Source organism: Piliocolobus tephrosceles, chromosome 5 (genome assembly GCF_002776525.5).
Source record: "Piliocolobus tephrosceles isolate RC106 chromosome 5, ASM277652v3, whole genome shotgun sequence".
NCBI lineage: Eukaryota > Metazoa > Chordata > Mammalia > Primates > Cercopithecidae > Piliocolobus > Piliocolobus tephrosceles.
Genome location: NC_045438.1, coordinates 50,927,163 through 50,953,562, shown reverse-complemented (window position 1 = coordinate 50,953,562; position 26,400 = coordinate 50,927,163). Strand labels below are relative to the sequence as shown.

Genomic DNA, 26,400 nt, shown 5'->3' with positions numbered 1-26,400 from the left:
CTGGTCTCAAACTCCTGACCTCAGGTGATCCTCCCACAGTGCTGGGATCACAGGTGTGAGTCACCTTGCCTGGCCTGTCTCTTTTGTTTAGGGAGCAAAAAATTCAATGTTTTTGAAGCCAGCTGCAGTCGGGGTTCCTGTCCGTTAGATCTAAAGGCAATCTATTGCCATGAGCATCACACATCTTCAAGAGCAAACAGGGCAGCCAGGAAGTGCATTCCCTTGCTCAAGCAGAGCTCACACATCAACATCACCTCCTCAGAATCGAGGGGGACAGAGCTACAGTAGAATTGCTGGAGTGGAAGGAGATGCCCATTATCAGTTTTGCCAGAAACTGGCAAACTGCTCTTCAAAGTGGAGGGAACAATTTGCCATCATACTGCTAAGTGGATGTGATTTCCTGTTTTCCTACATTCTCACCAACATGTGGTGCGATGGGGTCTCTTCGTATTTACCGTGGTCATGGCTGGGATGTGACAATGCACTGTTGGCTGCGTTTGCATTTTGCTGATTACCAGAGAGGCTTAACACATGCTGCCACATTTTGATCCGTGAGCGAAACTTACTGTGACATTAATCAGAACATTGGCCTGAGGTGGGCTGTGTGATTGTGCAAATCGTCGTCATTGCTAAATTTTTTTTTATTATTGTTTTTTAAAAATTGAGATGGGATCTCACTGTTTTGCCCAACCTAGTCTCGAACTCCTGGCCTCAGGTGATCCTTCCACCTTGGCTTCCCAAAGTGCTGGGATTACAGGTGCGATCCACTGCACCCAACCATCATTGCTAAATTTCCCAAGTGCCTACCATGACCCTGTACCAGACACTGTTCTAATATATTTCATCTTCACAAAACTCCATGAGTTAAGTGACATTATTAACTGTGGTTGAGGTGGCCAAGACGCAGAGGCTAAATAACTTGTCCAAGTTCATGCAGCCAGAAAGCAGCAGAGACTGGATTCGAACCCAGGCAAAGCTAATGCCCTCAACCACTCTGCAGAGAGCTGGGAGATGTCTCATTCTGGGAACGCTGTACAACTTTGACTTGTGTGTATATAAGTGATCACAGGCAGGGCAACGGCACTTCAACTGCTGAACTGTGTTAAAGGATGACTATAAAACCTTTGTAGAAACTGAGGATGTGGCTGGGCACAGTGGCTCACACCTGTAATCCTAGCACTTTGGGAGGCTGAGGAGGGTGGATTGCTTGAGGTCAGGAGTTCGAGACCAGCCTGGCCGACATGGTAAAACTCCATCTCTATTAAAAATACAAAAAATTAGCTGGGTGTGGTGGCGTGCACTTGTAATCCTAGTTACTGGGGAGGCTGAGGCAGGAGAATCGCTTGAACTCAGGAGGTGCAGGTTGCAGTGAGCTGAGATTGTGCCACTGCACTCCAGCCTGGACAACAGAGTGAGACCCTGTCTCAAAAACAAACAAACAAACAAACAAACCTGAGGATGAAATTGATCCTTCCAAGGGTATTCATATCTGAGATCCAATCCCCCAAGTTGTAAGAAGCCATACAGAGAAATATTCATGAACAAATTGATATTTATCCTGCTTAAACTTAGCTTCTCTCATTTTGTCCTTTTTTCAATCTCCATTGCAAACATGGGGCCATGCAAAGCAAGATCACTGCAAAATGAAATTGCAAATCTTTTAAAAGATGCAGGGTTTGTGAAATTAATTAAGATGACGCTGGAAGATAGTTCAAAAAACACAGGCAAATCCACTGACGAATAATTACCTGGTCTATAAAGATACTACATGAAGGAGAAGAGACTATTGAGAAGGATGATGAAGTATGAGATGCACTTCACAGGGGAAGATTCAGATGTCAAAGAATTAGGAGAGTCCCTTGAAAAAACTGATCAAATCTCAAATACTTTTGCAAAAATGTCCCTGGTGAAGTAAAGGATATCATCTTGTGCCATCCATTTAAATTTGTGAAACACATTATATTCCTCCCTACATTTCATCAATTCACTTGATTAAAGAATCAACTCATTAGTTACAGCTAGAGCCCAATCTTTGTTAAATATCATTAGATACAACCTAACAGAGGGCCGCGTGTGTTGGCTCATGCATGTAATCCCAGCACTTCGGGAAGCCCAGGCAAGTGGATCACTTGAGGCCAGGAGTTTAAGACCGGGAGTTTTGGCCAACATGGCAAAACCCCATCTCTATAAAAAATACAAAAATCAGTCAGGTGTGGTGGCAGGCGTCTGTAATCCCAGCTATTCAGGAGGCTGATCCTGGATCGCTTGAATCCAGGAGGCGGAAGCTGCAGTGAGCTGAGATTGTGCCAGTGCACTCCAGCCTGGGTGACAGAGCAAGACTCTGTCTTAAAAAAAGAAAAAAAGAGACGTAACATAACAGAGTTATTCTTGAAATATCATAGTTTCATTTCTAGATCAAATACCTTACTAAGTACATTAAAAGCACTATTTATTATGAAATGTGGGTCCACTTAAGTAGCATTTTTCTGGGGTCAGTCTTCCTTAGTTTGGGCTGATCTCCTCTATTCAAACGACTATCTCAAACACAAATGGCTAATAACCGTTAGGGTGGCCTAGACTTTACTTGCCCTTCAGTATCCATTTGCTTCTTCTCCCACAGTAAAATAATTTTCATCTGGGTAAATGTCTAGAATAAGACTACATTTCGCAGGCCCCCTCGCAGCCATGCATGGCCATGTGACTTGTTTCTCACCAATGGGAAATAAGGAGAAAGGGAGTCTGAGTCTCTGACCACTTCATAGATCAGGGTCACCAGAACTTGGAATTTTATTTGACATTCCCGGTCTCTCTGACACACACGGCCAAACTTAAATCCAACTGAACTAACTTTGCCAGGTGGCCACATGAACACAGGGTTTAATATGGCTGAAGACTCAGCAGGAACAATTTATTTTTGGTCCCTGAGGGATTAAAAATTTACAATATATTCTAATATGTATGTACAAATCAATCTAAAAGGAAAAAAATAATCTAGAAGGTTTTGAAGTCGTTAGATTTTTGTCATTTTTCTTAGTCAACACTGATCAGTATGACATATCATACAGTTGGATCTTTATTTCCACTTTAAACAACAACCTAATATAAAACTCAAACCTGAGCTTCCTAGCTGCCAAGGCAAAGAGGGAAAGTATACAGGGTGTGTGGCTCTTATTATTTAATAACCAGGAGTGCACCAGTTCATCAGACTAAACAGGTGTTTTCAGGTTCCTGAGTTCTGAAAGTAAGGCTGGAATGGGATTCCTTATACAGAGTGGCATTCTAAACATAATGAATAAAATTCTCAGTGCCAGTTTTACAAACATATAAATGTTCTCTGTGTCCGGCTCTTTACACTTGACATTATGCTCCCAGTCTTCATGAGGGTATAATAATGAAGCATAGTTGAATAAAAGCACTTCTTTAGGGAGACAGCTTTTTGGTGACTTCCGTACATTCAAGGACAAGTTTGGGAAATCCACTTTAGAGAATGTGTATTCTTCAGATAGTTTGTTTTCTCATGTTGTCTCTAAGATTTTGGAACACTAGCCTTAAGCTCCCACCCTTGGCCCTCAGAATGTCACAGAATATGTGAGCTTCCTTTCAGTCTGATGAATACGATTTCCACGCCCCCTCTGAGTTCCCATGATCTTGCATTCCATTTTGATTATGCCACAAACACCTCACCTCTGGGCAGGTCTCTTTTTTGGGCCGCAGTGGCCCTGGCTGTGAAATGAGGGGGATTGATGAGAACAGGGTTAGGGTCTTTACTGATCTTCCAGCATCCAAAACGAAAGGTTTCTTTATAGACCTTTCACCCAGAGGTTGTGAAAACAGAGTCTGTGAGCCACACACTCACCCCTCAGACATATTTTTTTTTGGCCTCCAGTATACATTAAACAAAAAGTAAGTTGTGCCGCATATTTTAAAATAATATTTTCAGTGAAATATTCAGACTTTAAAACATTTCAAGGTTGTCACTCTTGAGTGCATGGCTGTACTTGCTGGACCCAAGTTGCAGGTGCATCTTTAATAAGGGCCCACTGCTCTGCTGCGGGCCTGCCTCTCCTGCTTCTGCTAGCAATATCCAGGCCCTCCAACCATCTAGGGTGGTGGCCATGGTAACCTCTGACACATGTGGCTTTCTGCAGAGGCTCAGGGGAACCAACAGGTGGTTGATTCTGCACAATGGCACGCATGATATACAGGAACAAGGTATAGGAACAAGGCCTTCCTAGTTCTCAGCAGAACATACTTTCTAGGTGATTCTGGCTGTGGGATGAGGCTGTAAGAAGACACACCTTACTGGCTTGCTCCCCACCCCAAAGCATCCCTGCCAGCCCACAATGTGTATCTGAGAGGTGGCTGCCCAGCCTCGAGGGCTGCAGGTTCAGGGCTGTGAACAGGGCTGAAGGAGGCGTCCATCCTTCCCTGGTGGCACTCCCACCCAAACAAACCCCTTGTCACTTGGATGCAACTTCCTGGGGTTGCAACATCTGAACCACAGTATCTGATTTCACAACTGCCGCAGCTTCTTACCCAAGGTGGAGAGTATTTATTTTTAATTAAAGCAAGTTAAATTAATTGAGTCTGGAGGGTTTTGCAATAGAGCTTGTGGTAAGTAACTATACTGTAATTGCATCTCTACCTCAGACAACCAGCCTGGCAGGTGAGCCTTCAGAGCCCACCAAAGACCTCCTGCAGGATAAGCAAACAGGAACCAGGTCACCCTCCACCGAGGACAACACTTACCGGGTGAGTGTGGACAGTTAACCACCACGTCAGCTTCTGCACCACCTTGGTTACCGCCATGTAGAGAGCGACCACACAGCCCCATATCTGTTCCCCTCCATGAATTCCCATCCCCCACCCCCATGTTTTGGAACCTTCTTCCAAGCTGATGGTTTGAAGTCAACACAACAGTCCCTGATGTGCTTAATAATAATTAACAGAGGATGCAAACTCATGCACGGGCACCTTGTGGCCTCTCTGCACTATAATTCATATTTTGAAAAGACTCACTTTTTTGGGAGGGGGATCTCAAATTCCTTTGACAAGGTCACTTTGCATCACTACTGTAGGCAAATACATCTGTATTTCTCTAATACACACAGAAATAAATGCACAACTCTGAAATTATAAGAGTTGCTCTAGGGGCTATCCAGAATCATCTCGGGTACCGCAGTGGCGCACAGACCACACCCAGGGATGCCCGCCCCGGCTGTCACTCCCTTCCTGCACCCAACCCCGTCCCTGCTCACCTGTCCGGTAGCCGGTGCTATTGAGGTACACGGCGAAGGTGCGGCTCTCATGCTGCGCCTGCCAGGAGGGCGAGGAGCAGTTCTCGTTGTTGGTGTAGGTGTTGTGGTTATGGACGTACTTGCCGGTGAGGATGGAGGAGCGCGAGGGGCAGCACATAGGCGTGGTCACGAAGGCGTTGATGAAGTGCGCCCCGCCCTGCTCCATGATGCGCCGGGTCTTGTTCATCACCTGCATGGAACCTGCAAGGTGAAGGTGGAAGTGAGGCGCAGGGCAGGAGACCTGGGGGGCACCGGCACTGGGGGGACTCTCACTGCGGCATCCCTAGGTCTGGAGTGGGCACATTCTGCAGACCTATGGGGCAGATGGGGCAGGGGCCACTGCTGCATGGTGGGACCGTCCGGCACCATCAGGGAGGACCCTGGATCCTGAGTCTGCCTGGACACTCCTGCGGTCCAGGTCTGGAGTCTGGAGGATTTTGCAATGGTGCTGGAGGTGTGTGACTGTAAGTGCCTGTACTGTCACTGTCCTGTACTGTAATTGCATCTCTGCCTGCAGGGCAGTTAAAAACCTGTTTACAAATGACCTGAGACTGGAATCAAACTGTTTTACAAATTTTAAACAGAACATTGTTTTTGTTTTGTTTTTTCTTTCGGAAACCAACCACCATGTAAATTGAGGGAAGATTATACTTTGTTTTCTTTGGAACCTTCCCAAGAATTGTTTGCTCTTATTGAAATCTGGTCATGCCAACCTGGTGGCAAACCTTCTCCCTGACTATTCCCTGGCTGGGGTGCCCTGCCATCAGCCACAAACCCTGCTGGCCTCTTGTCCACATGTTTCTTTGAGCCTGGAACCCATCAACCCTCACCCCAAATTCAACCCATTGGCCTAGTACCCCTCTCGTAAGGAGCCTCTGGCACCACCCTGGCTGCTGGGGCTTGAGAGCTCTGAGCACTCTTGCAGCGTGTGTCCTGAGTACTGATCACACCCCAGGCTTTGAGGTTTCGGTCATGCCTGCTCTTCTTTGTTTTCTTTTCTTTCTTTCTTTTTTTTTTGGGGGGGGGACAGTGTCTTGCTCTGTTGCCCAGGCTGGAGTGAAGCGGTATGATCTCAGCTCACTGCAATCTCTGCTTCTCAGATTCAAGAGATTCTCCTGCCTCAGCCTCCCAAGTAGCCCCCACACCCGGCTAATTTCTGTATTTTTAGTAGAGACAAGGTTTTGCCATGTTGGCCAGGCTGGTCTTGAACTCCTGACCTCAAGTGACCTGCCTGCCTCTGCCTCCCAAAGTGCTGGGATTACAGTCATGAACCACCTTGTCTGGCCATGCCTGCTCTTGTTTCTCAACCAAGCTGTAAGCAGAGCAAGACACTTAGGAAGAAAGGAAAGAAGGAAGCAAATGAACGTGTGTGGGAGCCCTACTGTGTGCAGGCCACGGTCCCAGGAGGGCAAAGGCCGTGTGCTCCACTCACTGCTGAATCCTCAGCACTGCTGCCGTGTGACACACAGTGGGTACTGAACATAGGTGTGACAAGTGCATGCTCAATTGTATGCTTTGGTTGGTGCCTAGACCTTTAGTGATTTGATGGAAACATTCCATGGAAATCCTCTCTTTTCCTTCTACGGCCATCCCTGGATTTTCCCCTTTTCCTTGCAGTTCTTAAGGTGTGCAGCAGGTTGAATGGTGCCCCCATCCCCTAAAGATAAGACCATGTCCTAATTTCTGGAGGCTGTGAACATGGCTATATTTGGAAAGAGGGTGATATGGTTTGGCTGTGTCCCCACCCAAATCTCATCTTGAATTGTGGCTCCCATAATTCCCACGTGTTGTGAGAGGGATCCGATGGGAGACAACTGAATCATGGGGGTGGTTTTCCCCATACTGTTCTCTTGGTAGTGAATAAGTCTCACGAGATCTGATGGTTTTATAAAGGTTTTCCCTTCTGCTTGGTTCTCATTCTCTCTTGCTTGCCACCATGTAAGATGTGCTTTTCACCTTCTGCCATGATCCTGAGGCCTCCCCAGTCACATGGAACTGAGTCCATGAAACCTCTTTTTCTTTCTAAATTACCCAGTCTCAGGTATGTTTTTATCAGCAGCATGAAGACAGACTAATACAGGGGGTCTTTGCAGATGTAATTAAATTGAGGATACTGAGGTGAGATTTGTTCTGGATTCCCTGGGTGGGCCCTAAATCCAGAGACAGGTGTCCACATAGGACACAAAGTGGAGAAGACGCACAGGCACAGAGGGGAAGGCCACATTCAAAGGGAAGCAGAGACTGGAGGGATGCACATACGAGCTATGGAACAAGGAACTCCTAGGGTCCCAGGGCTGGAAGAGGCAACGAAGGGCTCTCCCCTAGAGCCTTCTGAGGAAGCACAGCCATGCTAACACTTTGATTTCGGACTTCCGGCCTCCAGAACTGTTGAGAGAATACATTTGTTGTTTTAAGCCACTCAGTTTGTGATCTGTTAGGACAGCAGTGGGAAACCAAAACAGGGTCTACCAGGCATGTGAAGGCTGTGATCCCACTCACCTAGCAACCCCCTAGAGAACTGAAAACAAGCATCAGACCCACCACAGTCTCCTGGGGATCTGGGGAGGGCCCTCTGCTCACCAATCAGCTGCTTCTACTTTCAATTTTTACCACCAATCAAGGCACCAAGGTCTCGCCCTTGAGGTCCCAGGATTGCACATTGGCCGCCCTCCCACCTCCTGGTCTCTGCCTCAGCCATACCCCCAGCCTGGGATGCTCCCACTCCTCCAGTCACAGGGCTACCTCTGTCTCCTTCAAGGTATTGATCAGACACCACCTTCTTGGAGAGGCCCTTCCCTGGCCTGTATTGAAACTGCCTCCCCCAACCCATAGCACTCTCCACTCTGCTTCCCCACTCCGTGTCTCTCCACAGCAGTTACTGTCCTCAAACGCAAGTCATTTTGATTTCACTTATTTGTGTGTTGCTGCCTTCACCAGAGCACTCCACAAGGGCAGGGACTCAGCCTACTTTGTTCACTGCCTAGCACAGTGCCTGGCACATCATGTGCTCAACAGACACCAGCTACAATAACACATCAAATACTATCTTACACTCTTGGCTTTTCATATCTCAGGAGTCCAAACCAGTTAATGTCCACAGATCTGTGTGTTGGTGTCTTGTAGAGTGGATTTTAAAAATTTGACATTAATAGCATCACACAGAATATCTGCTCTCCAGTTTGCCACACTCCCCTGCACTCCCTACAGTCTTATGCCACCTGCACCCACTCTCGTTACCTGTCCGACCCCTGAACACTTGGGTGTTGCAACCTTCTGGTATATCTAGGGAACTGAGAGCGCTCCAACTTATTCCTGGGGAAGAGGGCAGTCTTCTATGCCGACAAGAATCATTATAATTAATAGTGGCGACTATCACTGGCGGAATTCTTATGGCAGGGCTGAAGACACTCATCACTTAATTCTGCCAATGGCCCATTTTACAGAAGAGGGAACTGAACCTGGGAGCTGAATGACTGGCTAAGGCTGCACAGCTGGGCAGGCAGCGAAGACTCAAACCCAGTAGAGGCAGGGTGTTGAGTTTCACATTCAGAAAACATTGCTGTCACACGGGAGGTGGTAACAGTGTCCTGAGGAAGTACAGAGAGGTCCCCATGCTCTTGGTTCCCCCTTGGCTTCAGTTAAGCTCAGAATGGTCCCTTGGTGACCCAGAAGGGGGCCACCTAGTGGTGACTTCATCAGGCACACCAGTGGTGGGGCGGCACAGAGTCGCATCACCAAACACCAGGGACACTGGTGGTGTGAAAGGCCGCTTGGAGCGCTAGGCAGGGGGTGGCATTGCCTTAGGTTAATTGCGTGGCTTGGTTTCCTTCTATTTAGGGCAAGTAACCTCAGCTTTTCCTTAGGGTAGTGGAAATCCTTCGTTTAAAAACAACAATTACAGCCAATTTTTAAAAAGTAAATAATAGTACAAGTGGCACACAGATATATGATGAAAATTGTGAGGGAATGATTAGAATTTGGCAATCACTGGCTTGGTACAACTGGGACCTGACTTCCCTTGATATGTGGCTTGGTACAACCCTGACATCCGTTGATGTCATCTGGCTATTAGACCTTGAGTGCTACACCCACAGCCGAGCCCTGATGTCACCATCCCTCCAGCTCCTCCCAAAGCCAGTCCCCTTTCCTCTGGGTACTCGGGCAATCATCTTGGCTACAATTCCTCCCATCTTTCAGTTCCCACATCCAATCTATCAGCAAAGCCTGTTTCTCTCTTCAATGTAAGCATCCACGGTCGGACCCTTGCCACCTCCCCTGTGGGCCAGGCGATCATCCTCTCTCCCTGAAATCAGGCCAATTGCTTCCTGATTGGACTCCAGTCATTTATTCCCCATGGTGCAGCCAGAGTCTCCTCTCCTGACACTCTCCGGGGCTCCTGCTCACTCAGAGGAGCCCAAGTCCTTCAGCCCATCCACAGAGAGTGGTGGGACCCAATTCCCTTCCTCCCTAACCCCATCCCCCTCTCTGCCCACTCTCTGCAGCCACAGGTGCCTCCCCTCTGTCTGCAGACTGACAGGCGTGCTCCCAACCCAGAGCCTTCGCCCTACTGTTCCTTCTGCCTGGAACACCTCTCCCCCAGAGCCCTGCAGTGGCGCCCTCACCCCCTTCTTGTCTTTAGAGTTCCTTTCTCCGTGGAGCCTTCCCTGGTCCCCGATATTTTTTAACTGCCTTCCTTGCCTGACATTTTCAACCCTGCACTCATCATCTAACACACGATATACTTTTATGTATTTCTCTACTGATCCCGTCTGCTGTCCCCTGTGACTTCTGATGGCTCCACAGCTCTAGCCCCAAAACTTAGAACAGTGCCTGGCATGCAGCGGGTGCTCATAAATGTTTCTTAAATGCATGAGTCCAGGGCACCCCAAGTGGAATCAATCCTTTGCTCCCTGGTCCCAAACGCTAAGGAGAAAGGACGAAGCAGCTGGTAGTGACAGCTCAGCCTCTCTTGGTCTCCAGAGCCTGCAGAAAGGACAGACGCTGGCCACCCACCCGACTGGTCAGAACCTTCTGGGGTGAAACCCAGGGCAGGCCATCACCTGATGAAATCACCTGCAGTCCACAGCCCCCAGTGCTGCCTTGGCAAACAGTGAACGGCCTCCAGAGACATTTCTTGTTTTTAATGGGCTCAGATCCAGGGTCTTGAAATGCTTAAATCTCCTTCCTCCTCATTCCAGAGGAAGCGAGCTGTGGGGTGCTCCTGGCCAGCACTCACCCTTCCCAAATCAGCTGGCGGAGGAGCGCTGTGTCAATCCACGAGTAAAGGACAACAGTGCCCCGGAATGACAGCAGCATCTGTGCATGGGCAGTGTTATGTGCTAAGCCTCCCCTCGGGGACAGTAACCTGCTTTATTAAAACTGCCATAGCGACGAGGCTGTGTAAACCCACATCTCTAACACACAAAAAATATGATCTCATCCCCTTGCCCAGCCCCGGCCCTAATGCAGAAGGACAGCTCCGATGGGAGGAAGGACCTGAACGACACGGCCACACAGAAATGAAAAGGCCAGTTTTCAAGCTTTTCAATGCAGCCGGGCCAGCCAACCTCAACTTCTTCCGTCCAACATAAACCTGGGGACATGCAGACAAAAACAGCCCCGGTTTCTTTCCATGACCAAGCTTTCCCACTACACCAGGCAGAGGGTGAGGTCACTCTGACACCTCTGTGACTCCGATGGGCTGGAGAGGCCTCACCCCCACCTCCATCAGTTGGGATTTAAATTTGGGGGCCCAAACCACCCAATTGCCAGAATGTGGTTTCTCCCATGACACTCCTGAACTGCTTCCCCATTCAGGGTGGCTTTTTGGGGGCCTCTCTGTGTACCACTGTGCTATCATTTCTTTGATATTTTTAATTAACGTGATTTAAGAAAAAACCCTTTAATCTCAATCCAAGTTAACTACATTGAGTTAGAGAATTAAGGTGCAAGTTATATATATATATTTATTTTTTGATGCACCATCCAATAAGTCCATCAGTGATAAAATCAATGTCTTGTTGACCTGCCACAGATGATGACGTTGCCAGTGTCATAGGAAATGCTGAATGAATTTGCTCTTCTAAAGGTCTAAGTCAGAGCAAACACTATGGGGACTTATCAAGGTGCCAGGGAGTTTCAGGATTTAAAACATGACCCCGGCCGCCCCCCCCCCTTTTTTTTTTGGCGATTCCTGAGGTTTAGGTGGCTCATATCAGCTGGGAGCAGGGGCACCCCGCACCCTTCCTAGACAAATCCCTGCAGCCCCCAACTTGGGTGATTTTGATGTATAACTAATGAGATGATGCCTTCCTATGACTAGTTTCTTAAAATTATAGACATATCATTAGAGTCTGTGATGGCAGGGCCTCCTAGGGAAAGCAGCGGAAGGAAGAATGGGGCAGGGAGAAAAAGGCAGAGTCAGTAAACTCAGGACATCGACTTAAATTCATTCTAATCACTGGTTTCTCTGTCTGGACTATTGCAGTAGGCTCCTAAGCTGTTCTTCTATTCTCCGTTTGGTGCCCAGAGGCCTTTGTTTCTTTTGAGATAGGGTCTCACTCTGCTGCCCAGGCTGGAGTGCAGTAGTGTGATCACAGCTCACTGCAGCCTCGACCTCCCCAGGGTCAGGCGATCCTCCCACCTCCACCTCCCGAGTAGCTGGAACTACAGGTACACACTACCACACTCAGCTAATTTTTGTATTTTTTGTAGAGATGGGGCTTTGACACGTTGCGTGGGCTGGTCTTGAACTCCTGGGCTCAAGTGATCCTCCTGCCTTGGCCTCCCAAAGTGTTGGGATAACAGGAATGAGCCACCGTGCCTGCCTGGTGGCAAAGTAAAAGGACTCCTTTTAAAATAGTCAGGGAGATCATCATATTCATTTGCTCTTTGTCTTCCAGTGACCGCCTGCCTCACTCAGGGTAAAAACCAAAGTCCTCCCTCTGTTCTACAAGGTCCTCAGTGATCTGGACACTCACTCGCCCCAACTACAACTCCTACCACTCTCTCTCTCTCTCTCTCAAGCTTCCTCCGCTCCAGTCATGTTGAGCTCCTTGCTGACATTATAGACATATCAATGTCTGAGTTGAGACATATCAATGTCTGATGTCCTGAGTTTACTGACTCTGCCTTTTTCTCCCTGCCCCATTCTTCCTTCCGCTGCTTTCCCTAGGAGGCCCTGCCATCACAGACTCTAATGATATGTCTATAATCTCTCTCTCTCAAGCTCCTCCGCTCCAGTCATGTTGAGCTCCTTGCTGTTCCTTGAACACACCAAGCATGCTCCTCCCTCAGGACCTTCGCACCTGCCACTCCTCAGCCCAGACTAAGTCCCTCATTGCCTTCAGGTCTCTGCAAATATCGCCTTCCCAGCAAGGCTTTCTCTGGACTGTGCTGATTAGAATCATGCCATCCCCTTCCTTCTTGCCTTTTGCTGCTCTTCCTGGTGCTTCTGTGTGAGTAAATGAAGAGTAAACATTCTTACGGGACACGCAGGCTACAGACGGTGCCTTTGGGGTGAGTGGTGTACGTGGTGGGTGGGGAGTCAAGGGCTATCTCTGCTTTGCATTACTTAGATATTTTAAAGCTTTGCTGGTGTAATCTTATTGATTGATTATTTTGAGACAGAGTCTCCCTCTGTCTTCCAGGCTGGAGTGCAGTGGCGCGATCTTGGCTCACTGCAACCTCCACCTCCTGGGTTCAAGCGATTCTCCTGCCTCAGCCTCCCAAGCAGCTGGGATTACAGGCAAGTACCACCACGCCTGGCTATTTTGTCTTGTTTTGTTTTGTAGTTTTAGTAGAGACAGGGTTACACCATGTTGATCAGGCTGGGCTTGAACTCCTGAATAAATAAAAAATAAATAAAATAAATGCAGCAAGAGGGCCACAGGTTTCTAGAACAATGGGAGAGTGCAGGATTTGGCACCCAGCATTCTTGCACCGGCCTGTGTGCTACCCCTATGTGAAACGGGTCCTGGGATTTAGGGGAAAAGGGCACACAGTGGTCTTTCTACAGATGACCGAGAAACATAGGACACTCTCTGTTGTGGCTACATATCACCAGCTACACTCTACCTGGGGCCAGTCTGCTCCCAGGGGCCCGCAAGCTGTGCATTCTTTCCTTGAGGAGAGGGACCTTGAGGTCCACCTGGCACGGGGCAGGCTGAGGATGAAGGGGGCACCACACACCCCTCTCCAGGCCACATCCTTCTCCTGATTGCTCTCTTACCTGTTTTGTTTTGTAGTTGAAATGGTTCCACTGCTACAAATGAATGTGTGTCTATAACGCACACACAAACACAGGCACGTACACACTTCGGTCCTAGACTGAATCACCAGGCCCTTTTTGATCTGTAGACTTTGGATGCCAAAGAGCAATGACTTGAGAGACCAAGAATGAGGTGTGAACTGCCTTAAATCACTGACTTTCTTTGAGCCTCAGCTTCCCTGTCTGTATAAACACAGCTCATAGATAACTTTAGGTATAAGGTTTGACTATGAAATTCTAGGATAGATTATAGAACCTATCGCTATGTCACTATAACCAGTAGGATGAAAAGGATTTTCAGTCAGAAGGCCTGATTCCAAATCTTGATTTTTGCCACTTCCTATTAACCAGGTACCTTGTGCAAACGATTTAGCCACCCTGTACCTCAGGTTCCCCATCTGCAAAGCAGGGAAAATAACAATGCCTCCTTCTCAGGGTTGTTCTGAGTTTTGAGAAAAGAAACACCATATATATATATATATGGTTTTCAGTTCAATGCTTGACATACAGAAAGCACTTAATGCATGTCAGATTTATTTATGTATTTGAGACAGAGTTTCTCTCGTCACCCAGGCTGGAGTGCAATGGCATGATTTTGGTTCACTGCAACCTCTGCCTCCTGGGTTCAAGTGATTTTCCTGCCTCAGCTTCCCGAGTAGCTGGGATTACAGGCTCCCACCACCATGCCTGTCTAATTTTTTGTATCTTTAGTAGAGACAGTGTTTCACCATGTTAACCAGGCTGTTCTTGAACTCCTGGCCTTAAGTGATCCACCTGTCTGGGCCTCCCAAAGTGCTGGGATTACAGGAGTGAGCCACCGCACCTGGCCGCACGTCAGCTTTTCCACAAGTATCGTCTCACACGGAGTTAAAAAATGGAGTCCCTCTAGACTAAATTTTATCTGCATGTGTGTTTGATTTAGGTCTGCCCAAAAGGAAAGGATGTTACAAATTGAATGGCCTTTTTCTTAAATTGTGAGATTTCACATCAATTCAGCTTTCTGGCTTTGCTTGAAAAATGCAAAGATCTGGCTTTGATGGGCCCACAGTGGGCTGGACCCGAGTAGCGAAGGCCCACTTGAGAAGGTCCTCCTCTGGTCTTCCACGGCCCCTACCATATCTACTTCCTCCTTGCCAGCACCTCCCTGGCCCGGTGGGCATGCAGTTTGCAACCCTTAGCTGATTCAATTCCAAGTGAAGGGAGCAGCTAAATAAATCTGCAAAGGTAATAGTCTACTGGGGCCCAGAGACCTGCAGAGAACAGGCATTCAGTGGGGAGGCTTCCCGAGAGGCTGCGGGGTCAGGTACAGGTTGGAACAGAGCCTTGACCTGGACAGGTAGGGGATGAAGAGGGCTATAAGGTCGAGCCACAGGTGGGGAAGAACCTGTGTCCTGCACTGTCCTCTGGCTACTGGTGTCCACCTAACAGGCTAGAATTCATTCAGCAGCCCTCTCCTGGCCCTCAAGTGTCCCTGGAATGTCTGCAATGCTGTAGGATCAGCTTGTGCGCTCCCTACCATGCCCAAGACAACACGTGCGAAAGGGCTGCAGCAGGCTGGGCCCCTCAGATCTGACCAACTGCCCCAGAATAGCTCTGTCTCTAGCAAAGGGGAGAGAAAGGCCTGGGGCACAAACAGCAGAAATCGGCAGCCACACTTGGGCAAGGGAATCTCTTGTTTTTCACCTAGTAATGTGTTCACTGCTGCCGGTGGCAACTCTTGCTGTGCCTGTAACTCAATCCAGAATAATTACACTGGATTCCGGGGACCTGTTTCTCAGAGGATGTTGTTCTTCTTTTGATGGTGCAAAGGTGAGCCATTCCCGACTCTTGGACATTACAAAATAAAGTCAAATGTTACTGCTGGTTTCAGCTACAAAAAGCCAAGCCTCCAAATCGGTTCCTAAACCCAAAATCAATTAAGCAGATGTTAAAGAGGCAGGACTGAGATTCTATTAATAAGCATCGAGTTGTCAGAGAGACCATGCAGTTAATTTTTTCTCCATTGCTTTCTGCTGCCTCTGGTTGTAGAAGTTCCTGGGAGAAAATTCTGCTATGGTAATTGTCAACCACAGCAGGGAGGTGGCAGAGCACACGTGGGAAAGGGCAGGGCTTGGGTGTAATTGACGGGGCTCTGCAATGATTGGTCATTTCCTCTCGGAGAAGCTCCACCCAGAAATATTCCTCTAACTGGAAACGCTACAATCACCATCCCTGGGAGGGATATTTATTCAGTGGGGCAGGGCTTCCAGGGAGTTTGCCCCACTTTTCAGAAGGGGCTATGCAGAGCTGCCGCCCAGCCACAGGCCTGGTGGGTGATGTTTGCAAAGCAGCTTAATGTCCACCCTTCCCCACCTCTCCTAATCTGTTCCTCCTGCCCCCGCCTTCCCATCTCTGTAAATGGCACCACCATCTGCCCAACGGCTCAGCCAAAAACCTAGGAGTCATCCCCGATTCCTCTTCCCTCACCCGCCCACTCACGATCCATCAAGCAAACCCTGCCGACCTTCCAAGCAGTGCCGGAATCCACCTACCTCTCTCTCTCTACAGCGCCCCATCCCGCTCTGTGCCACCAGCATCTCCCACCTGGACCACTGCAACCACCACCCGATCTCCCTGCTTCCGCTCTTGTCCCTGGGCCACCCTCTTCACCCACAGCTGGGGTGTACCTCTGAGAACATGCATGCGTAGCGGATCAGCTCAGAACATTCTGGGGTCCTTCCATCGGGCCTGCAATCAAATCCAGACCCTGCTGCACAGCCTGCTGGGGACCACCGGGTCTCCCCTGTGTGCTCTCTGCCCCCTTCCCCATCCTCCTCCCCTTCATTCCCAGGTCCTGCTGCCCTCCTCCAGGGTCCTGGCAAACCTGTTCCTGCCACAGGGCTCTTGCATGTGCCGTGCTTCTGCCTCGGGTTTCCATGTGAACATCTAAACAACTCTTCATGACGCAGGTCTCCCCGGTGTTCGGCCACACAGCCACACCTCCCACTGCTGGAGGAGCTGTCCTTGCTGGGACACTTGCTCCTGATCTCCGGTGTGGCTGAGACCCTCAGTTGCTCACCAGTATCTCTTTCCCCTTCTTCCTCTGATCAGGCCCTGACTTTATTTTCAATGCACCCATCTAGGAGACATTTCCCAGATTCCCTTATGGCCAAAGATGTGCCAGGAGCCTGCCTGTGGCCTTCCAGCCCTGCTCTCTGTCCAGTTCTCCACCCCAGGGCGCTGGCCTGGAGGTGCTGGTTCAACAAGCCCCTTCACTCTCTGGGCTCTGGGTTGGATTTGACTGACAAGGGCCCCTGGCAGGAGAATAGCGAAAGAAGAAAGTGAGGTTGGCAGATAGATTCCTCCACCTTCCTCTCCGTGGTGCCAACAGAGGGTGACAGCTCTTGTGAGGTGACCCTCTGTGTCTCTGGGTTCCAGTAACCTCTTGTCCCACTGATGCTAATTAGCCTGGGGCACTGCATTAGCCCTAGTGGTTTCCTCGCACTTGCACACACTTTAGCAAAAAACACTTAAACCGCCTTTGAATGATTCACATTTGCATGTGCTTTATAATTCTTGCTGAGATCAAGTGGCCAAGTAAATAAGATCTGTTTGTGTTGCATGTGACTTCTGAAGTGGGTTCTTTTTTCTTTAACCTGCCCTTCTGCCTGTGCTTCCTTTTTCTTGCTGCCTAGAATGTGGCTGTGACAGCTGGAGCTCCAGCAGCTGTTCTAACCACAAGGTGACTTTGCAAATGGAAGCTATGCAGTAAGTATGACGGAACAGAAAGGCAGAGGAGGAGCTTGGGCCCCTGATAACCTTGAAGCCACCAAGCCAGTCCTAGACTGCCTACCTCCAGACATCTGTATAACTCTGTCTTGTTTAAGCCGTGTTATTTTATGTTTGCTTTTACATGCAGCCAAATCTAATCCTGATACACTTAACTTCCAGAACTCAAGTGACCTCCCAAATGTTGCTGAATTGAAAAAAAAATCATCTAACAGGAATGTGCTTGGCAAGCTGAACACCAGTGTGGGTCCAAATGAGCCTCTCTTCTTTCTGAGATAACCTGCATCCACATGTTTTTCCTCCTCTAGTGATCAGTGGCAGGAAGGCCAGGAGGTGGGATCTCAGAGAAGCTGAGCTGGAAGTTAGCACTGATCTGGTGTCTGGAATCTGGGCATGCTGTCCTGGGCTTCCAGCCATTTGGCCCCTACAGAGAGTACTTGAGCCTGCAATTTGGAATTGATCTCCTGGATATCAGTCTGTGGCACAGGGTGTGGTTTCCTTGTGTTCACAGATGGAAAGTGGAAAACAGGAGGCCCGCCAGACCTCTGCTACGCCTTTCTTTCAAAAGCCTGCCTCTCCCACTGGACAGCTCTCCAGGCTGGATCCCTGCAACTTTCAGGATCTGGAAGAGTCTCAGATTCAGCGAAGCACAAATAAACACACAGTTTGCATACGATCCCCACCCTCCCCTACTCTAAGCCCACCCAGGCCTGGGCCTCTCTCAACGTCTGACTGATGTGGCTGCCTATTGGACAGTTCCTGTTGGCTTTTCACAGGCACCTGCAACTTTCCAGGTCCAGAACTGAGCTTTCTTTACTTATTGATTGGTTTATTGATTTATTGATTGAAACACAGTCTCATTCTGTTGCCAGGCTGGAGTGTAGTGGTGCAATCTCAGCTCACTGCAACCTCTGCCTCCCAAGTTCAAGAAAATCTCCTGCCTCAGCCTCCCAAGTAGCTGGGACTACAGGCGCGTGCCACCACGCCCCACTAATTTTTGTATTTTTAGTAGAGATGGGGTTTCACTATGTTGGCCAGGATGGTCTCGATCTCCTGACTTTGTGATCCGCACATCTCGTCCTCCCAAAGTGCTGGGATCACAGGCTTGAGCCACCATACCCGGCCCAGAGCTTCTAACCATGGCTTTCCCCATCTGTATACACAGAAAATCCATTCTCATGGTTTTTCAGGCCACAACCTTGGAGTCATTCTCAACTCTCCTTTCCCATCCCACATCAGTTCCATCAGCAGCACTTGTATCAGCTCTACCTTTGAAATATGACCAGCACTTACTAGTTTCCTCATTCTGGTCTGAGCTGCCATCATCTCATGCCTGGACCATTGCAACAGACTCCTCACTGGGCTCATCTCACAATCTCACATGTGGACTGTTGCAGTAGACTCCTTACTGGACACCCTGCTCTCATTATACCTATTCAGTCTACTCTTCTAGAGGCATCCTTGGAAGACACAAATCAGGTGGTGTTCCTCCTCTGCTCAATGTCCTCTATTGGTGTCCATCTCACTCAGAAAGCCAAAATCCTCCTCCCATTCAAAGGCTCATGCCCTGCATGGTCCATCCAACCACCAACTCCCCATTACCACTCACTCTTCCTGCTGTCCTTGTGCCCACTGCTCTGGCCTCTTTGCTGCTCTGAGCCTGCTGGCACAGTATCTGCCTCAGGGCCTTTGCACACACTGTTCCCTATGTCTGGAGTGCTCTTCCTCAGGGAACCCCCTTGACTGGTTTCCTTACCTTCTTTGCTCAGATTTCCCCTTCCGAATGAGACTACCCTATAGAAAATCCCAGCGATTCTTTTCTCCACCTTTCTCCTGGTTGATCGCCCCTCCTAGCTTCCCCTCCTGGCTTTACTCTCCTCCTCACTTTGTGCTCTCTTGTGTACTATAGATTCGATGTGTCTTGTTAACTCTTACATTAGAATATAAGCTCTGTTTAGTTTGTTTGCTGTTGGATCACCTTTGGCACACAGTAGGTGCTCAGGAAACACCTGCTGAATGAATGAGTCTGGTTCACAGTTTGAGCAGCTGCTTCAGAGAGCGCCACGTGAGGGTGTCACAAGCATCTCTCTAAATGGATTGCACACCAGCTACCTGCCTTCTTCTGGTGCCAGCTTCTGAATTTTCCTTTAGGGAACTTGCTCTATCCCAATCCCAGTCCTCGTGGTTCAAGTGGGGTTGGCTCCAGTCCTGGCTCCAGGAACATGCACATGACTCCATCCGGCCAACCATTGTGTTCCATTCCCCTGAATCTGGTTGACCAGAAGTCCCAGACAGTGTCAGACCAAAAAGACTCAATTTGAGCACTGTCTTCTAGGTGAGAGCAGCTCTCTTTCCACAGGGATGGTTTGCACCTGTATGGTGTTCATGTGGGTCTAGCAATGCCAGGAATGCTGCCTGGAGAGCTGGCCTGAGAGTGAAGCCAACTTGGAGGAAAGCTGAGATCAGGGAGAGATGGAGGGACAGAGGCCATCCAGAGACAGAGCTGCTGGATCCAACCGCACCTGCAGCTTAGTGTATACTTGGACTTACTTATATGAGTCCAAGAAAGTCCCCTTTTTGTTTCCTCAATGCTGCTTGAGTTGGGTTTACATCACTCGTAACTGAGAGAATCTAGGCTGACAGAGAGTGGTTGTGACACACACATTTTTAACATCCAGTAGAACGCTGGTTCCCCTGGTACTTTTGCAGGCCCCAAAACCACCACTCAGTTGCTTTTTGCAAGCCATGATGGTGCAACTCTGTTCATCGGCAGAGGCAGTAACAGCAGAAGAACCCATGGCAAACTTGATTGACAATTGCCACTCAAATTATGGGATATGTTGCCATGCCAGGCTCACATACCTGGCAGAGTGGGCACCGGCTTACCTGCATGAGTGTGGGCAGCACTCACCCCACTGTCAGCCGGAGGAGACTCTAAAGTAATGTTGCTGTTCAGTGCCATGAGACACTTAGATTTTAATGTCATTTTGATGTGTAAAGCTTGCTATAGACAAACAACACTGTGGCATTGGCCCAGGGTGCTCTAACAGACGATGGCTTTAACAACCCAAGTGAGAGCAAACTGTCACACATACGACAGGTGCCAGGTATTCAGTCCTCACAAGAATGCCAGGGAGACAGATCATCTCCACTTTATAGATGAGTAAACTGAGGCACAGAGAGGGCGAGTCTTTCCCAAGGGCACACAGTCAATGGCAGAGTGAGGATTTGAACCCAGTGGCTAATGAGACAGCTCTTACCCTTGCAGCTTTGCTCAGAGTATTCTCTTTTAAAGATGTTCTGAAAGGCTGGGGGCAGCAGCTCACACCTGTAATCCCAGCACTTTGGGAGGCCGATGGGGGCGGATTGCTTGAGCTCAGGAGTTTGCAACAACCAGCCTGAGCAACATGGCAAAAGCCCATCTCTAAAAAAAAAAAACAAAAAAACTCCCAAAATTAGCTGGGTGTGATGGTGTGCACCTGTAGTCCCAGCTACTTCAGGGGCTGAGGTAAGAGGATTGCTTAAGCTCAGGAGGTTGAGGTTGCAGTAAGCAGTGATCACGCCACTGCATTCCAGCTTGGGTGACAGAGCGAAACCTTGTCTCAAAAAATATAAACAAACAAATAAAGATGTTCTGAAAGGCAAAGACTTCTTTTGAAATGCAAACATCAGGCCAGGCATGGTAGCTCACACCTGTGATCCCAGCATTTTGGGAGGCCAAGACGGTGGATTGCCTGATGCCAGGAGTTCGAGGCCAATCTGGCCAACATGGCAAAACCCCATCTCTACTAAAAATACAAAAATTAGCTGGGCATGGTAGCAGGCACCTGTAATTCTAGCTACCTGGGAGGCTGAGACAGGAGAATCACGTGAACCCAGGAGGCAGAGGTTGCAGTGAGCCAAGATCGCACCACTGTACTCCAGCCTGGGTGACAGAGTGAGACTCTGTCTCAAAAAGAAATGCAAACACTGCATGTAGTCTCGCGGGGCACACTTCAAATCTGACCATCTGAGGGGCCCCTAAAAGGCAACCATCTTTGCCTGGTGTGAACACTTAGGAAAATGAGCACTAGGGAATCCACCCCGATATTCTGGGGTTTGGAGTCTGGCTGGAGTCTTAACCCTCTGACACAAAAGCCACCACCAAGTGGTGCCCATGTAAGTGGGGCTCTCACATCAAAAGCTTGAGAAAGTTCTTCTCTTTTCTAGTCTCTATCCTGCTGATCAGGTCAAGAAGAAAGTCTGGCAGGTGCTACTTCACCTTTAATGCTGCTTCTGAAACTACCCATCACCCTCATTATAGCAGAGCCACACCGGCTTTGTGGGAGGCCGCATCTTGCTGACATTTAAAAACGCTACTTGGTTTTCACTGTGTTTGGTTTTGCAGTGATCTTTTACCGAAAGCAATGTGTATTGTTTTTTTCCTTTACAGTCAGAATTTGGAGGTTTCTTTTAAAATAATATTTAAGCGTCAAAAATAAGTCCAGTTAAAGAAATTCTCAAGTCATACATCAGAACTGGGATGCTGCAAAAATTCTCTTGCTCCAGGCCAGAACCATGTCTTAATCCTCTTGGTGTCTCAGAGCCTGTTGGAGCCCCAGAGGCACCCCAGAGGTTTAGATCAAATTAAACCAGTAAACCCTGGCAGAGCCCAAAGATTCTACAGCCTCCCTGAACAAAGGACGTCTGCAAATGAGACCTTCACCTGCACGTGCTTCCCTCTTACTCTTTTGGAGTGGAAGGCCAGCAGAAGTCCGCTGGTCTCTGAGGGTCACCGAGACACAGGGATGTCCCCAACTACTTTGAACATGTAATGATAATTTAGGCCACTTACAAACTTGTATGGCCCTGGAAGCAGTTCCCCTGGGCATTTGACAATTTCAAAAGACAGCTCAGGGAGTCAAATGCGTGCAGGGAAAGGAAAATCAAATATACGTGGTACAGTTCTGACCCCCCAACCTCGCAATTAGGAAACAGAACAAGTCCCTCATGTTGTGTATCTGGCACCAGTCCTCCCAACCGGACCCTAATGAGGATGGACGTCAGTTCTCTGTCCTGGGACTAGAAAGAATCCTGGAATTATCTCAGTTGGGAAGTCTCCAGTCCAGAGGGCTGTCAGAACTGCTGCACGGATGAGCAGAAAATAGCAAATGATAAATTTTTTAGGACCACCCACTGCATGCCAGTTGTAGCAGACTGTGAGATAATGTATTGGGCTTTTTTGGGACATGTATTATTGATCTGGGTCTGTCTAGTGGTTATAAAAAGCCTATCATGCTCCTCCCACAACCACCTTCCCATCCCTCACCTCCTGAAGGAGGCTCAGTCTCCTTCAAAACCCAGTGCTGCTGGTAGAAGAGGTCTGACTTGTTTGCAGAGGGCAAGACTTGTAGGCCCTGATCTATGCTGTGTAATGCTGTTGAGCAAGAGCTGACACAGGCCACTGAACACCAGGGGCTCTAAACCCACGGCATCCACCTCCTGGAATTTATCCTTCAGAAGCACTCCCTTGCCTGTGCAAAGATGCCTGTTAAAATTTCCAGCAACAATATCTGTAACAGTGAAAAACTAACAAACGCACACACTACCAATCTGAAAACAACTCAATATCCACCCCAGGAACCTGACTAAACAGAGCAGTGGCTAAGATCACGTGTTCTGGGTTCAAATCTTGTTTTTCTCTGAGATGGGGTTTTGTTCTATTGCCCAGGCTAGAGAAGGGGTGTGACCTAGGCTCACTGCAGCCTTGACCTCTTGAGCTCAAGTGATCCCTCCAACCTCAGCCTCCCACTAGCTGATACTACAGGTGTGTGCCACCATCCTTGGCTGATTTTTATATTTTTTGTTAAGACGGGGTCTTACTATGTTGCCCAGGCTGGTCTCGAACTCCTGGCCTCAAGTGATCCTACCTCCTCAGGCTCGCAAAGTGCTGGGATGTGAGCCACTGCACTCAGCTCAAATCATGTTTAATCACATTCCAGCTGTGCAAACTTGGACAAGTGGCTTCTCTCTGCCTCAGTTTTTCCATCTGTCAAACGGAGAGAAGAAATCTCTATATTTTAAGTCAGCCACGGCTTTCTTTGTTCTCCTCTCTCCTGTGTCTACTTCATACCCGTGGCTCCTTTCGTTGTATGTGCATAGACTGTTGGTTTCCTTATATCTGCATATGCAGTTTGTTTCTTTTTATCTGGATACACTTGGTTTTATTCAAAAGTCACAGGCAAAATTCAGTGAGATTCAGACATGAGGCTTAGCTGGATCATGTTGCAAAAATGTGTTGTTCCTAAGAGTGGGTATTCAATCACTCACCTGTTGATTTGGGCCCCAAACTAGGAGTTGCCCTTGAAATGTCTCTTTTCCTTAACCCGCATACCTAACCCATTGATCAGTTTATTTCCCAAACATACCTCAGGTGGGACCGCCCAGATCTGAGCTTCCATCATCACTGCCCTATCACGACATTGGCCTCTGAATGGGTGTCTCGTTTCTGCCCTTACCCCTGCAATTTAATTTCATCAAAAGAGCTGGGGGGGATCCTGTTGGAACCTTAGTGAGGTCATGGCCTTCCTCTTCTTAAGGCCCCCTCATCCACGTCTATTTTACTAAGAATCAAACTCAAAGCCTCCACCATGGCCACAAGGCCTGGTGTGACCGGGGCCAAGTCGGCTCCTCAGCCTCATCTCTCTCCATCATGGCCCCACTCCCTCCACTCCAGCTCCTTGGCACTTTTTGTTTTTCGGCTCCAAACCACTGAGCTCATTTCTATCTCAGTATCTTTGAATTTCCTGTTCTCCCCACCTGGAATGAGCCTCCCCCAATTCTCTGGCTCCTGACACAGTGCACTGACTGGAACAAATGCGTAATAAACATCTGCTGGATGAACGAACGAATGTGCAGTTCATCGGAAATTTCATCGGAAATTCTAGGCATGACTACAACCAAAACAGTGTAGGGGCTACACAATGTCAGATCAAGAAGCTCTGAGGTCCAGGTGCTGCCTGCCAGACCTCTCTGCAAAATTCTGCAAGAAACAAAACACACCTTTCTGGCCACAGTCTGCAGACTCCCCATAGTTATCAAATGTTCCTCATTCTAAATGCCGCCAGGAGATAGGTATCCTATGTGTCATATAGTCAATAAAAGCTCTGGGCTCTGACTGCTTCCTGGCTACAAATTCTTCTTGCACTGAGAAGCTCCCGGAGGAAAAAATCTATACTTGTGATCATTAATACAAAGCACTGCAAGGAACAACTTGGTTTTATGTAAATTACCTTTTCCTGGTAGCTAAAAGACAAATTCAGGTTGTCAAGGTTAACCTAGTCAACCTTTATATTTGTTGCCACCAACAATGTGCTGTTATCCTTTGAGAGTGGATGGAGGCTGAGGGACCACCTTTCATGGGATCAATGATTGGCAGTCTTTGCCACAACCCACAAGAGCCTCCAAAATCTGGTTCCAGGCTCATATCTTTTTTTTTTTTTTTTTTTTTTGAGACAGCGTCTCACTCTGTCACCCAGGCTGGAGTGTAGTGCTGTGATCTCCACTCACCACAACCTCTTTCTCCCGGACTTCTAGAGATTCTTGTGCCTCAGTCTCCTCAGTAGCTGGGGTTACAGGTGTGCGCCACCATGCCTGGCTCATTTCTGTAGTTTTAGTAAGGACGGGGTTTCACCACGTTGGCCAGGCTGGTCTCAAACTCCTGACTTCCGGTGATCCACCCGCCTCGGCCTCCCAAAGTGCTGGGATTACAGGTGTGAACCACTGCGCCCAGCGTGTTCTCTTTAACTCTTTGGAGAAATCCAGGAATGGTTTTGCAACAGGAGTAGGGTAGAGATCCCTAACCTTGAGGACCCAGTTGTGACCCCAAACACGTGTGGGTGCTATGTCTTAGTTTCAACGTACTCAAAAATGACCACTACGAATCAACACCACCGCCTCGCCTCAGAAGCCTCAGCCTAACCCAGGGATCCTGCACCAAGGGGCCAAGGTGCCACCCTGGGGCCCTGAGGCTTACCCAGCTCCGCATCCTGGTCGTCCATCAGTACTAGGATGATGTTGGGGCAGATGTTCCTGCGGTCCCTCTGAAACCTGCCTTTCAGGCGGTGGTGCTACAGGAAGGCTGAGCTTCCACCCGGCAGGGAGAACACTGTTGCGGACAGCAAGCACAGCATGAGGCTTGGGGGTCCCATCTTCTTTTTTGGCTGATCTGGTGCTTCTTTTGGGATGCAGGAGTCTGAAGCTGCGTCTGTGGTTTTGTTTCTTTTCCCTCATCCCTCTTTACTCACAAATCTAGAGGAGGAGGAAGAATCAGGTCAATATTTATGTCAAGGCTGCCGGCTGCTCATTCTTGCATAATGATTTGTACGGTGGCTGGCATGAACAATGGGAGTTTCTCTGAACGGGGGTGGCTATGGCAGAGTGAAAACTCAACTCCGCTGAAGTTAGCAAAGTCTTTACAATTTGCTTGGTCAACAAATGAGCAGAAAAGCCTTCTGTGGCCACTTCTGCAGAAACAATTTCTTCCCTATATCCAGTGAACCTCTGATGTGTTGGTGGCAGCCCAAGACCCGAGTCAGATAATAGCCGTCTCTGAATAATCCACCCAATTCCACCACCAAATCGTCCCCAGGGAGAGGAACAGCAGCGGGCTGGTCTCAGGGAGTGAATGTTTGCGTCCTCTTGTAGCTGCCCACACCGTGGGGTACAGAGGTGAGGGAGATGAAGTTGCAGCTCCCCGTCAGCGGGGGATTCAATCAGGGGTTTAAACGAAAGCCTGGAGCTGGACGTTTTGGGCTGGACAACTGGCATGTTTGAGTGCCAGATCTTCCACTCACTGGCTCAGCTTTTCCATGAGCAAGCCTGTTTGGAACCTCGGTTTCCCCATGAATAAAATGGGTAGACAGGGCCATTGTAAGATCTCAGTCTGCTGGGGATGCGCCTGAAAGGCCCTTGTTAAGGGATCTTGTAATTGGGCAAAAAAGTATTCCTATTAGTTTTTCGTTTTGTTTTTTCCCCAGTTTTGCTCTTGTCGCTCAGGCTGGAGTGCAATGGCGCAATCTCGGCTCA

General features: G+C 48.6%; 1 protein-coding gene and 1 pseudogene across 2 annotated transcripts; one reads left to right on the top strand and one right to left on the bottom strand.

The window, feature by feature from the left end:
- Positions 1-26,400, top strand: part of LOC116418817 — a 188,167-nt pseudogene that overhangs the window by 42,603 nt on the left and 119,164 nt on the right.
- LOC113223681 (extracellular sulfatase Sulf-2-like) lies at positions 1,459-25,673 on the bottom strand. Of its 2 annotated transcripts, none has more exons than XM_026453064.2 (3): positions 25,349-25,673; positions 5,259-5,498; positions 1,459-1,636 (listed from the first exon to the last, which is right to left on the bottom strand). In XM_026453064.2, the coding sequence occupies exons 1-3, from the start codon at positions 25,371-25,373 to the stop codon at positions 1,569-1,571; spliced, it is 333 nt and encodes a 110-aa protein (XP_026308849.1). In that variant the 5' UTR covers positions 25,374-25,673; the 3' UTR covers positions 1,459-1,568. The 2 variants fall into 2 exon arrangements, with proteins under 2 accessions (XP_026308849.1, XP_026308850.1); XM_026453065.2 differs by lacking the exon at positions 1,459-1,636 and adding an exon at positions 3,347-3,723 and having other exon boundaries at positions 25,349-25,671.